At 33.5% G+C, this 12922-nt stretch overlaps 1 protein-coding gene across 1 annotated transcript; it reads left to right on the top strand.

The window, feature by feature from the left end:
• The first annotated feature begins 10070 nt into the window (after window positions 1-10070).
• On the top strand, window positions 10071-12188 carry LOC8285767 (exocyst complex component EXO70H1). Its single transcript, XM_002531564.3, has one exon. The coding sequence runs from the start codon at window positions 10173-10175 to the stop codon at window positions 12075-12077; it is 1905 nt and encodes a 634-aa protein (XP_002531610.2). The 5' UTR covers window positions 10071-10172; the 3' UTR covers window positions 12078-12188.
• The last annotated feature ends 734 nt before the right edge of the window (window positions 12189-12922 follow it).

Raw genomic sequence — 12922 nt, 5'->3', positions numbered from 1 at the left:
TAAATTTAAACACTCTAAACCAATATTTAAAAAAAAATATTCATAAAGTAAAATAATCAGACAATAAATAAATATGTAATGTAAATAGTTATGATCTAAAACTGCATGATAAAAATATTATTTAGCTAGCTAATTACTTAGTAGTCCCCTTGTTTTACCCTTAAGCATAGATCTAATGAACGAAATAGTGATATTTCTTTTTTCTTTTCTAATTATTCAAACTAATGATGCAACTAAAATGTCTTGTACCAACATGTGTTGAAGTAAAGATGATGTTTCTAATATATTTAATCTAAACTTTCATAACAATTATTATTATTAAATTAATATGATAATCAACCAATAATAGTAACTGAAATTAATAAAAATATAAAAGTAAAGAAATTACTCATTGAACAAATAAATAATAAGGTTCATACATAAGTAAAAAGGCTAGACTAAACACTTACGAAAACTAGCCTGGCATAGTTAATCCAATGATCATTGTAATTAAATAAAAAAATATTTAAAAAATAAAACATAAATAAAGACTCTTTTGAAATTCAAAATTCTTCAAATAAGAAGATGGTGATGGGAAAAACAGCCACAAACGGTAAACAAATAAATGCGGAATTAGTCTCCGTTTGTCTAAACTTTCCCAACTTGAATGAACCCCTGAGGATGCAAACAAATAGGGTGTTCTTAATGCAATTAGAACACACACAATACCACTGCTATGCACCAAGATATTGAGCTAAAACAGTAAGTACACAACAACACAAAGACATTGAAATTTTAGCGTGGAAAACCCATAAACTAGGGAAAAACCACGGGACCATTTTGGCCGCTTAAATCCACTATCATCATCAAAAGGAGCAATACAAAGTCTTCTCTAGATAATACTAGAGGCATACAAAATCATCATATCCTTGGAAGTAAGCACATCAAGGTGTATGGAATCAAAATAGAGCCAAGATAAGAAATATATCACCAGAAAAATTAGCTACTGTCTAGACCAACGAAACCCGACCTCCGGACCTCAAAACCCGATCTCCACCGTCCAAAATATTTGCCCATATGCTATGTAGCTGCTGTCCATAAATCACGACGATCCAACGGTTCAATCTACGGAAAACGAAACTTTTCTGCTGCTGTCTGCTGAAAAACGGGATGAGCATTCAGCTCATGTTTTGTGACTTTTTGTGCTCCCCTTTTTTTTGCTCTCTTTCTGTCCTTATACCTTTTAGATAGTGGCAGACCGTTTTTTTCTTTTAGTAATATGCTCCCAAAATAGAAAGTCTAAATAAGACTTTAATGGGCTCAATAGTTGGGCTTTCCTCATGGGTCAAAAATAAAGAAAAAAAAACCAACAAATCTCCCCCTTTTTGACTTATGAGGAAGAGTTTGCCATACCGGCGATGGAGCAATATACCTTCAACTTTTCCCTTGCTAGAACCTTTATCAACATATCGACACCATTATCATCAGTATGAACTTTATCAAGTTCAAATAGTTTGTCTTCAAGTGCATCTCTAATCCAATGATACCTCACATCAATATGCTTGGTTCGTTTGTGAAACATAGAATTTTTAGCAAGGTGAATAGTACTTTGATTATCACAAAGAACCACGTAGTGCTGTTGCACAAAGCCAATCTCTTGCATAAATCTTTTGAGCCATAATAGCTCCTTACACGCTTCACATACTCACGGTGGTGGATAAAACCACACACTTTTGCAGTCTCGATTGCCATGACACAGCTCCTCTGCAAAAGTCATCAAATATCCAGAAGTTGATTTCATGTTGTCCTTATTTCCTGCCATATCAGAATCAGTATAACCAACAAGTATCGGCTTTCCATTTCCAAATGTTATACCCAATTTGGAAGTACCACGTAGATATCTGAGAATCCACTTCACTGCTTCCTAATGCTTCTTACCTGGATTTGACAGAAAATGACTAACAACACCTACTGCATGGGTAATATCAGGTCGTGTGCACACCATAGCATACATCAAGCTCCCTACAGCTGAGGCATAAGGGACTCTATCCATCTCTTCAAACTTCTTCTCAGAAGATGGACAATCTTTATCTGTCAACCTGAAGTTAGTAGTAAGAGGAGAACTAACCTCTTTAGCTTTATCCATGTTGAATCTGCGAAGCACCTTCTCGTTGTATTGCTCCTGTGACATGTGTAGCTTCTTCAAAGCTCTATCTCGAGTGATCCGAATGCCAAGAATATGTTTCTTTCGGCCCCAAGTCTTTCATAGCAAAAGACTTGCTCAATTGTATCTTCAAATTTGAGTAATTCTTTCTGCATTCTTGCCAATAATTAACATGTCATCAACATATAACAATAAAATGATGAAATCATCATCACCAAACCTCTGAAAGAAAACACAATGGTCTAAAGTAGTCTTTCGGTAATTTTGCCCCCCATAACCGACTCAAACTTCTTGTACCTTTGTCTTGGTGCTTGCTTCAACCCATAAAGACTCTTTTGAAGTCTACACACATAGCCTTCTTTTCCCTTAACTCGAAAACCTTCAGGTTGCTCCATGTAGATTTCTTTATCCAAGTCACCATGAAGAAAAGCTGTTTTGACATCCATCCTGTTCAACCTCAAGATCAAGGCCGCCAAACCAAGAACAACACGAATAGATCCCATCTTCACGACCAGGAGAAAATCTCATCAAAATCAATACCCTTTCTCTGACTGAACCCTTTGACCACCAATCTAGCCTTGTACCTAGGTTGTGCAGTGTGCTTTTCAGTCTTCACTTTGTAGACCCACTTGTTCTTCAAAGCTCTCTTGCCTTTAGGCAACTTCATCAACTCAAAAGTATTATTCTCATGTAAGGAATTCATCTCATCTTGCATGGCTTCAACCCACTCCCTTTTGTGCTCATCTTCCATGGCCTCTACATAACACTCAGGCTCTCCCCCATCAGTGAGTAAGACATACTCATTAGCTGAAAAACGAGTGGAAGGATGACGATCTCTTATAGACCGCCTAAGTGGGACAAATGGTGGCACGTCTGCACGGTATCTCCGAATGAAATTCTTCATCCACCTCCCGTCTACGGAGCATCAATATCATCAGTATCATGTTGTTCATCATTCTGAACATCATCATCAAGAGGTGGTTCTACATGCTGAGGAGGCACTGGATCCAAATCAGTAACATCATCATTATGTTGAGGAACTGTCTCTTTCTTCTCAACATCTTTCAGGGTCTGATCTTCAACAAACACAACATCTCGGCTTCGAATAAGTTTCTTGTGGACATGATCATATAATCTGTAACCAAACTCATCTTGGCCATAACCCAAGAAAATACATGGTTTTGACTTCACATCAAGCTTTGATCTGTCATCTTTAGGAATGTGCACAAAAGCTTTGCATCCAAAGACCCTTAAGTGACCGTAAGAAACATCTTTGCCACTCCAAACCCTGTCAGGTACATCAAAAGACAAAGGAACACAAGGAGTTAGATTAATAACATGTACCGCTGTATTCAAAGCTTCTCCCCAGAATGGACTTGGCAGCCCTGCATGTGACAACAAACATCTGACACGATCCATCAAAGTTCTGTTCATCCGCTCTGCTAATCCGTTCAACTGTGGTGTCTTGGGAGGACTCTTTTGATGTCGAATACCATGATCTCTACAATAAGCATCAAATGGGCCAATGTATTCACCTCCATTATCTGTTCGAATACACTTAAGCTTCTTTCCGATCGCTCTCAACCGAGGCATGAAACTGCTTAAACACTTCAAATACTTGATCTTTAGATTTCAAGGTATAAACCCATACCTTTCTGGAGTGATCATCAATGAATGTGACAAAGTAGGAGCAACCACCAAGTGTCCTAGTCTTCATAGGACCACAAACATCAGAGTGCACCAGATCAAGTATACTCTCCTTCCTGGAAGGAGGATGGCTCTTAAAGGAAACTCTGTTCTGTTTACTTGCTAAACAATAAGAACACTTCTTTAGATGAATATCATGCACACCCGGTAACACATTTCTCTTCAGCAAAAGAGACATCCCCTTTTCACTCATGTGACCAAGTCCCTTATGCCATAAATCAGTCATGTCAGTATTCACCACAGCATTGACCCTATCCTTGAAGATCTTCGGATGTGTCATGTATAACTTTGAGCATCTTTTACCTCTAGCCACGATCAAAGAACCACGAGTGAGTTTCCATATTCCATTACCAAAGTTGTTGCTGTAACCATTATCATCAAGTAGGCCCGCAGAGATCAAATTAAGTATCATATCTGGAACATGTTTTACATTATGTAAAACCAACTCTATCCCAGTGTCAAACTTCAAACAAATATCTCCGATGCCTGCAATCTTTGATGGTCCATTATTACCCATCCTAACATTACCAAAGTTACCTGGAGTATAAGATGAATAAAAATCCCTCTGTGATGTTACATGACATGTAGCACCACTATCAACAACCCAGCTCGAATCATCATGTGCAATGTTGATCATATCAAGATCAGAACAAATAAGGAACTCATCGGTAGTAGTGTTAACTTCAGCATTGCCATTACCACCCTCATCTTTCTTATGGTTCTTTTGATTGCTGTAATCGCTCTTCTTCTTCTCCTTTTTCAATTGCCTGCAGAACCGTATTGTGTGCCCTTTTCTACCACAATGATAGCACTCAAAATCAGCAAACTTTCCTTTGGATTTACTTCGATGCTTCCCTTTGTTACCTGGACCTCTACTCTGACTTCTCCCCCTGCTTTCTGTAACTAAGACATCAGAATGTGAAGAAGAACCTTGTGACTTTCTTCTCATCTCTTCATTTAAAACACTGCCTTTAGCTAATTCCATGGTGATAATACCATCTGCTGCAGAGTTGGACAATGATGTTCTAAAAGTTTCCCATGAGTCCGGTAAAGTGCCCAGGAGCCATAAGCCTTGTATCTCATCTTCAAACTTGATACCCATTCCTGCAAGTTGATTTATGATTCCCTGAAAAGAATTCAAATGATCGATGTGGAGTTCCATCATGGTATTTCAAGCTCATCATCTGTTTTATTAAGAACAATTTATTGTTTCCGGTCTTTCTAGCATACAACTGTTCAAGCTTGTTCCATAAAGTGCGAGCATGAGTCTCTCCGCTGATATGGTTCAAAACATTATCATCAACCCATTGACGAATATACCCACAAACCTGTCTATGCAAAATATTCCACTCTGCATCTGTTTTACTCTCAGGTTTATCAGTATTAAACACAGGCAAATAATAATCCTTCACATAAAATAGGTCTTCCATCTTGCCTTTCCAAACATGATAATTAGAACCATTCAAATTGATCATCCTACTTGTGTTAGCTTCCATCATTCAAACAAGTTTAACCCAATACAGAAGAACTCGGCTCTGATACCAATTTGATGGAAAAAACAGCCACAAACGGTAAACAAATAAATGCGGAATTAATCTCCGTTTGTCTAAACTTTCCCAACTTGAATGAACCCCTGAGGATGCAAACAAATAGGGTGTTCTTAATGCAATTAGAACACACACAATACCACTGCTATGCACCAAGATATTGAGCTAAAACAGAAAGCACACAACAACACAAAGACACCGAAATTTTAGCGTGGAAAACCCATAAACTAGGGAAAAACCACGGGACCATTTTGGCCGCTTAAATCCACTATCATCATCAAAAGGAGCAATACAAAGTCTTCTCTAGATAATACTAGAGGCATACAAAATCATCATATCCTTGGAAGTAAGCACATCAAGGTGTATGGAATCAAAATAGAGCCAAGATAAGAAATATATCACCAGAAAAATTAGCTACTGTCCAGACCAACGAAACCCGACCTCCAGACCTCAAAACCCGATCTCCACCGTCCAAAATATTTGTCGAGATGCTATGTAGCTGCTGTCCAAAAATCACGACGATCCAACGGTTCAATCTACACGAAACGGAACTTTTCTGCTGCTGTCTGCTGAAAAACGGGATGAGCATTCAGCTCATGTTTTGTGACTTTTTGTGCTCCCCTTTTTGTTGCTCTCTTTCTGTCCTTATACCTTTTAGATAGTGGCAGACCCGTTTTTTTTTTTTTAATAATATGCTCCCAAAATAGAAAGTCTAAATAAGATTTTAATGGGCTCAATAGTTGGGCTTTCCTCATGGGTCAAAAACAAAGAAAAAAAAACCAACAGATGGTTGGTCTTCACTCATCATTTCTTGAAAAACTTCTTAAATCTTAAAAGAATAACTAAAAACAAAGATTAAAATGTTCATGAAGAATTATAGAGAATTGCAGAGATAAAAAAAATAACTAAAAATAAAAATTAAAGTGTTTATAAAGAACTATAGAGAATTGCAGAAACAAGAATGGTGGACAGATGCAGATGAGAGATATAGGAGAGAGCAGATATAAGAGACCTCTCCTCCTTTTCTAGAACTAGATTTGCTAAGATATATATAGAAGAGACCTCTCTGTCATGATCAATCTTCTTAAAAATAAGTATATCAATATAAGTCTATCTAATGAATAAAACTATTAATATTTTTATATCCACCAAATATTATCCCATAATAATTCTATAAAATAATTAAATTGCCCTTGATCATGTAAATTTCGGCTAGATCTTGTAAAGTAGTTAGTCCATGCGTCTTAATCTTAGGTCTTGACAGCAAACACATCCTATTAGGTAAATTTTTTGAGTACTTTCTTTATATTTTTCTTTTTTGGTTAATATTAATTAAAAATATATAATTAAGTTTAAGTGAGATATAAATACTTATTTTCACCATATTATATATAAAAATATATTATTAATGATATATAATATATATATGTATTATATATATATATAAATTTCTAAATAATAGTGAGTCAAGATTAATTTTCAATTATAACACACGTAATTAAAAAGTTAGTACATTTAAAGTGGTGCTAGGGTGCACCATAAATAGTTAATGTCAGGAAAAGATAATTATTAATTATTTATCCAAATTCTTAATATTTCACTTATGTTGATTACTTTAAATAATTTTTAGATTAAATGTATTAAAAGAGATCAAAAGAAAAAAAGATGAAATAATCATGCAATTTAAAAATAGCTAATTTAGTGTGTGTTTTTCCAATCAACTATTTTTTTTAAATATTTATAATTTATTAAAAATAAATAAATATTAATTAAGAATTAAATGATTACTTTTAGTTTAAATAATTTTTGAATTACAAATAAGAAGAAGAGAATCAAAATTTAAACCTTACGTAATTTGAAACACATACTCTTCTATCAAACTGTACGTGGGAACGCATAATTAACAGAAAAAGGTTCCAGCAGCTTTTCTTTAAATATTTTATTTTTTATTTTTTAAAATTCTCGAATTTTGATAATTCTATATTTTCTATTTTGACTTAACAAATATAATTTGTTCAATTTTTTTTAGAATTATTTTTTAAGTCCTTTATAAATATGATAAGATTTAATTTAATAAAATATATGATGCATATACAATTAGTCTGTTTTTTTCTAGAATTAACTAACACAATGCTAAAAAATAGTTGGACTTATCGTATAGACCAAGAAAAAAAGAGATGAACTGACGACCTCATGCATCTAGAAATTCTAGAATTCTCCTATTACTAATCAATTATTTTTGTTCCACCAAAATTGGTAAAAATACAATTATAGGTAAATTATTTTAATTAAAAATATAACTTTAGACCAATTTCTATTAAATTTTAATCGTTTACAATAAAATAAATTACTAAAGTACATTATAGTTATAGCATCATTTAATTCTAATAAAATTTAACTTTAGGATAAAAATATTTAGTTTTAAAAATAATTACAAAGTTTCTCATTAATATTTACTAATACTAGTGAGAGTCTATCACCGTTATTTATAGAAAAATAAATTATTATATTATACTTTTTATAATTCATGGGTAGGTGAGCAATTCGATGAATAATAAAATAAAACATTTTATTGAAGATTTTTTTGGATGGATTATGATTAATAAGAGAGAAAGCCTAGTCTTTACGCCAATGGGCAAGGAAAAGACATACAAAAAGAAAATTACCCCCCAAAATAGAAGCATCTACTACAAGGAGGCAGACTTGTTTGGTACAAGTATTACAGGAATAATAATTCTGGGTCAAAATCAACTATATTCCTGCTAAAACATGAATAATTTTCTATCATGTTTTACTAGAATTCATGAGTGCTTATCTATGCATTGAGTGCTTATGTATGTTAAGTTAGTTACTAAGTGTTCTTAGAATGATATAATAAAGTTCATGTTCTTGGGTTAGATTATTAACAAACTGTTAATGAGACCATTTCAAATTATCAAAGAATTTTAATGATTTTTATAAGAAAAAGTAATTTAATGAAAGAAAGGTAGGACAAGAGATTAAGTAATCATATTATGAAGACAAATTGCACATAAAATATAAATCACTGTGACTATAAGTGTATAAATGATTTAAATTTTATGAAATAATACAAAAAAAGAATTCCTCTTTTTTTATTTTTTATTTTTTGTCAAAGAATCAACAAGATCTGCTTATATGTATATATAAGTTTAAAGTTCCTTGACTTAGTATGGAGCAAATAAATAACAAATTAATGATAATTGATTGATTAATGTAAAATTAGCATGGTTTAAGGGCACACAATTCTCTAAAGTTTTGCTGCTTCCTCATGTCTTCTGTTCTAAGTGATTGAGGTGCTAATTCAATACTTTATTCCAAGAAATTCCTTGTAATTTATTTCTTATAAAAATCAAGTCCTTATTTTGCCAATCTTGCTCACATTCTGGGTTGGGACATAAAAGTGTTCCAACAAATCCCATGAAGTTAGGGTCAAAAATAAGAACACTAATCCCTTAATTACCGCTTCATCCTATCATTTTCTCAAGAGCTATTAACATTTGTATAATGGGAATTTTGTAAGAGTAGTATACCAATATTCTTTTTCTAAAAGATTGCCTCTTATGATTATGGATTAGTTCTGATCAAACTCTAACTTGACCCTTTACATTCTAATTATGCTGACCTAAATTAATTAATTTTCAACTAGTTTTAATATGAGAACGACATGCAATTGTTAACATCTCTATATCTTAATTAACAATGGAATAGAAAAATAAAGCCTGAGCAATAATTGTTATCTAGAAAGTAAATTTATTTAGTAGTGCTGGATAGATTAAGTGGAAGACCTAGAACAAAAAAGACTAGCTAAATTAAATGGGTACCTAAGTATTGGACAAGACTAAAACATTGTAACACCACCACCAAAGAATCAGTCCAAATCTAACAGATCTATTGGCCAGGCAATAAAGAATTTAAAAGTTGAACAAGCAATAGGGTCTACCATCATTGGAGCATGTATCATTTTTATTCTTATTTTTATTTCCATCCAGATTAATAGATTAAGATTCTTCTTGTCCAACATTTTTTGATATTAAAATGCAGGTCAAGACCGCAGAATCAGTAAACAACACTTGACAAAACTTGCTAACATAAAATCTAAAATTTGATCTTTATTACTAAGAATTAATATAATATAAGAAAATTAATAAAGCTAAGTCTTTAAACTGGGCTATACATGGATCAATCATAAACTCTTTGAGTGGGGATTGGGGGTCATGGCTCCACAGAAAACCTTTAGTGGCCTGAAATTTCCTGGAGCTCACATACTTATACCACAAAGTCATACATCTCTGCAGAATTGTAAAGAAAATAGATGGTGTGAATCTCTGAAATATATATGTATATGCTAAGGTAACATCTTACAAATCCTTTTCTAAGTGAAAATTAGGCTTATGATAATTTACAAGTTGGCAAGATCTATAGTGTAGGTAAGAATTTTGTCATCATCATTATTACATCACATAATATAAATATAATTAGAAATAAAAGGAATTAATTATAAAAGTCTAATTACACGTGTCCACAATCTCTTTCCTATAGACCAAGCAGAGCTAGTCAATAAATGTTGGTCTAATATTACATGCAAGTATAATCCACCTTCCTCAATTGGGAACTAAGTGCAAATTTTTCTCTATATAAACTCCTTCAGGATCAACACTTGTAAACAAGAGCAAGCAACTATAAGCTCCATAATATCTTTCTTACAGCTTCAATTTTCTTTTTCTTTTTTTGAATCTTCAAGCCAGGATTCACAAATGCTTGTACCAGATACTCCAAGGAGTACTACTAGTAGTAACAATACACTTTCTGCAATAAAAATGATGGCAGTTTCATTATATAACTCATTTCCAAGTTCTTCCATTCCTTCCTCTCCTGTAATCCACAAGTTCACTCAATCAATGATGGAAGAGAACATTGATAATGCAGAGTTAATCATCAAGAAATGGGCTCCAAGCACCTCATCAGTAACCTTTGCAACTTCCCTTTTCCACCAGAGAAAAGAAGCAAAAGAGTTCTTGAAATGCGTCAAGGACTTGCGTCGAGCTATGCACTTCTTAGTCTCTGAACATAGAGCTTCTGCTAAGCTTGTACTTGCTCAAAAACTCATGCAAATTGCCATGAACAGACTTGAAAAAGAACTTTATCTGATACTGTCTGCGCATCACGACCAACTTGATCCTGAGTCTGTTTCAGGTCCTTCTTCAGATGGTTCTAGCAATTTCGAAGACGAAGATGAAGAGGGATCTGAAGAAGAGATCAAACTAGTTGGTGAATCAATTGCTAATGTTGAGAGAGAGGCAACGTATGCTATGTCTGATCTCAAGTCTATAGCTGACTGTATGATTAGTGCTGGCTATGGTAAAGAATGTATCAAAATATACAAACTCATCAGGAAATCAATAGTAGATGAAGGGTTATATCTGCTTGGAGTTGAAAGACTCAGGTCTTCTCATATTCAAAAGATGAACTGGGAAGCTCTTGAGCATTTGATCAAGAACTGGTTGAATGCAGTAAAGATTGCTGTAAAAACACTATTTAATGGAGAAAAAGCTCTTTGTGATCACGTTTTCTCTGCATCTGAAACTCTTAGAGAATCATGCTTTTCTGAGATCACTAAAGAAGGTGCAATCAATCTATTCAGGTTTCCTGAATTGATTGTTAAAAGCAAGAAATCACCAGAAAGAATTTTCCCATTAATGGAACTGCATGAAGCACTCTCCAATCTTTGGCCGGAGATTGAATTGATATTCAACTCTGAATCAACTTCAGCAATTAAATTGCAAGCGCTGTCATCACTGCAGAAACTTGGTGCGTCGGTCCACGCTATTCTATCAGACTTTGAATCAACAATTCAGAAAGACTCATCAAAAACTCCTGTTCTTGGTGGTGGGATTCACCCGTTGACTCGAACAGCGATGAGTTATATATCTTCACTTGCGGATTACAGTGGAATTCTCTCTGACATTGTTTCTGATTCTCCATCATTAAGGAATACACCATTGCCTGAATCTTACTTCGAAAGTCCAACTTCTGATGACAATTCAACCCCAGAAGTCTCAGTCCGCTTGGCATGGCTAATACTGACTCTTTTATGCAAGCTTGATAGCAAAGCAGAAGTATACAAAGATGTATCTTTGTCATATCTTTTCCTGGCAAACAATCTTCAATTCATCATCGAGAAAGTCTGCACGACTCGCCTTAAACTGGTGCTAGGTGAGGATTGGATTTCTAAGCATACGAAGAAGCTCAAGCAATACGCTGTAAACTACGAAATCATGGCATGGAACAAAGTCTTCTCATCTTTACCAGAGAAACCTTATCAAGAACTGCCACCTGAAGCAATAAAGGAGCGCTTTCAGAGATTTAATGCAGCTTTCTTGGAAGCATACAAGAAACAGACATCATGGATTGTTCCAGATGGGAAGCTAAGAGATGAACTGAAAGTGTCAATAGCAACGAAACTTGTAGCAGCTTATAGAGAATTTTGCGACACATATCTGGTGATGCTGAGTGGAGAGAAGAACTTGGAGACGTTGGTAAGATTTGGCCCTGATGATCTTGGGAACTACCTGTCAGATTTGTTCCACGGGGCTGCAATTTCAGGTAGTTCCTCATCATCTTCATCATTATCTTCGTCACGAGGATGCATACCCCGGTGAAAATTGAAATGAAAAAATAAAAGCATATACAATACAAAGCTGTAAATCAAATCATATCAATGGCAAGTTCCCATAACATAATTATGGTAATTCTAATTTACTTCCTGATAATTATAGTTTTAGTTAGTTTAATCCTATATTTGCAATTTCTTTTTTTTTGTTTTTTGTTTTCAAGTTCTTACAACTTGTATATCATAACTAAAGTCAAACTTATAGCAGAATAAATGTTGAATGATTTAAATTCTTGAGGGTCAACTATAGATTCCAATAGCAGATTCATAAACATGTACACAAACAAATCAAGATACATTAACTCAGAAAGTCAACAATAATACCAAATTATATTAATACGTATGACCCAACAAATAGAATAAGAGGTCGACCTTTTTCCGGAATTTTCTTTTCTATTATTATATATTTTTAGAAATATCTATTTAAGAAAACCCAACTCGAATAACTTGACAAAGTCCCGCCTCTTAAGTTGACTGACCAAGTTTTGAGACAATACTTTTCACATTAAATTTTAATAGATCAACATATTTTTTTTGCAGATGGGTTTAGACTTAAACTGTAGGGATGAGATGTGAGTTCGGGTGTTTATAAAAATTAAAATATAATTAATTGTTTTTGTTATTATTTTAATTATAAAATTATTTTTATAGATAAGATCTAATTAATTTTTTAATAATTTATATTTATTTATAATAATTAAAGATAACAGTAAATAAAATATTTTTACATATTTTTCTTATTTTTTAATATTCTAAGATTTTATTAGTGTATAATAATATAAAAATTATTTTACAATTATTTACCAATTGATTTTTATACATATAAATTAATAT

Source organism: Ricinus communis, chromosome 6 (assembly GCF_019578655.1).
Source record: "Ricinus communis isolate WT05 ecotype wild-type chromosome 6, ASM1957865v1, whole genome shotgun sequence".
NCBI classification, from domain to species: domain Eukaryota; kingdom Viridiplantae; phylum Streptophyta; class Magnoliopsida; order Malpighiales; family Euphorbiaceae; genus Ricinus; species Ricinus communis.
Note: the sequence above shows the minus strand (reverse complement) of the source record. Positions and strands in the feature narration are given on the sequence as shown.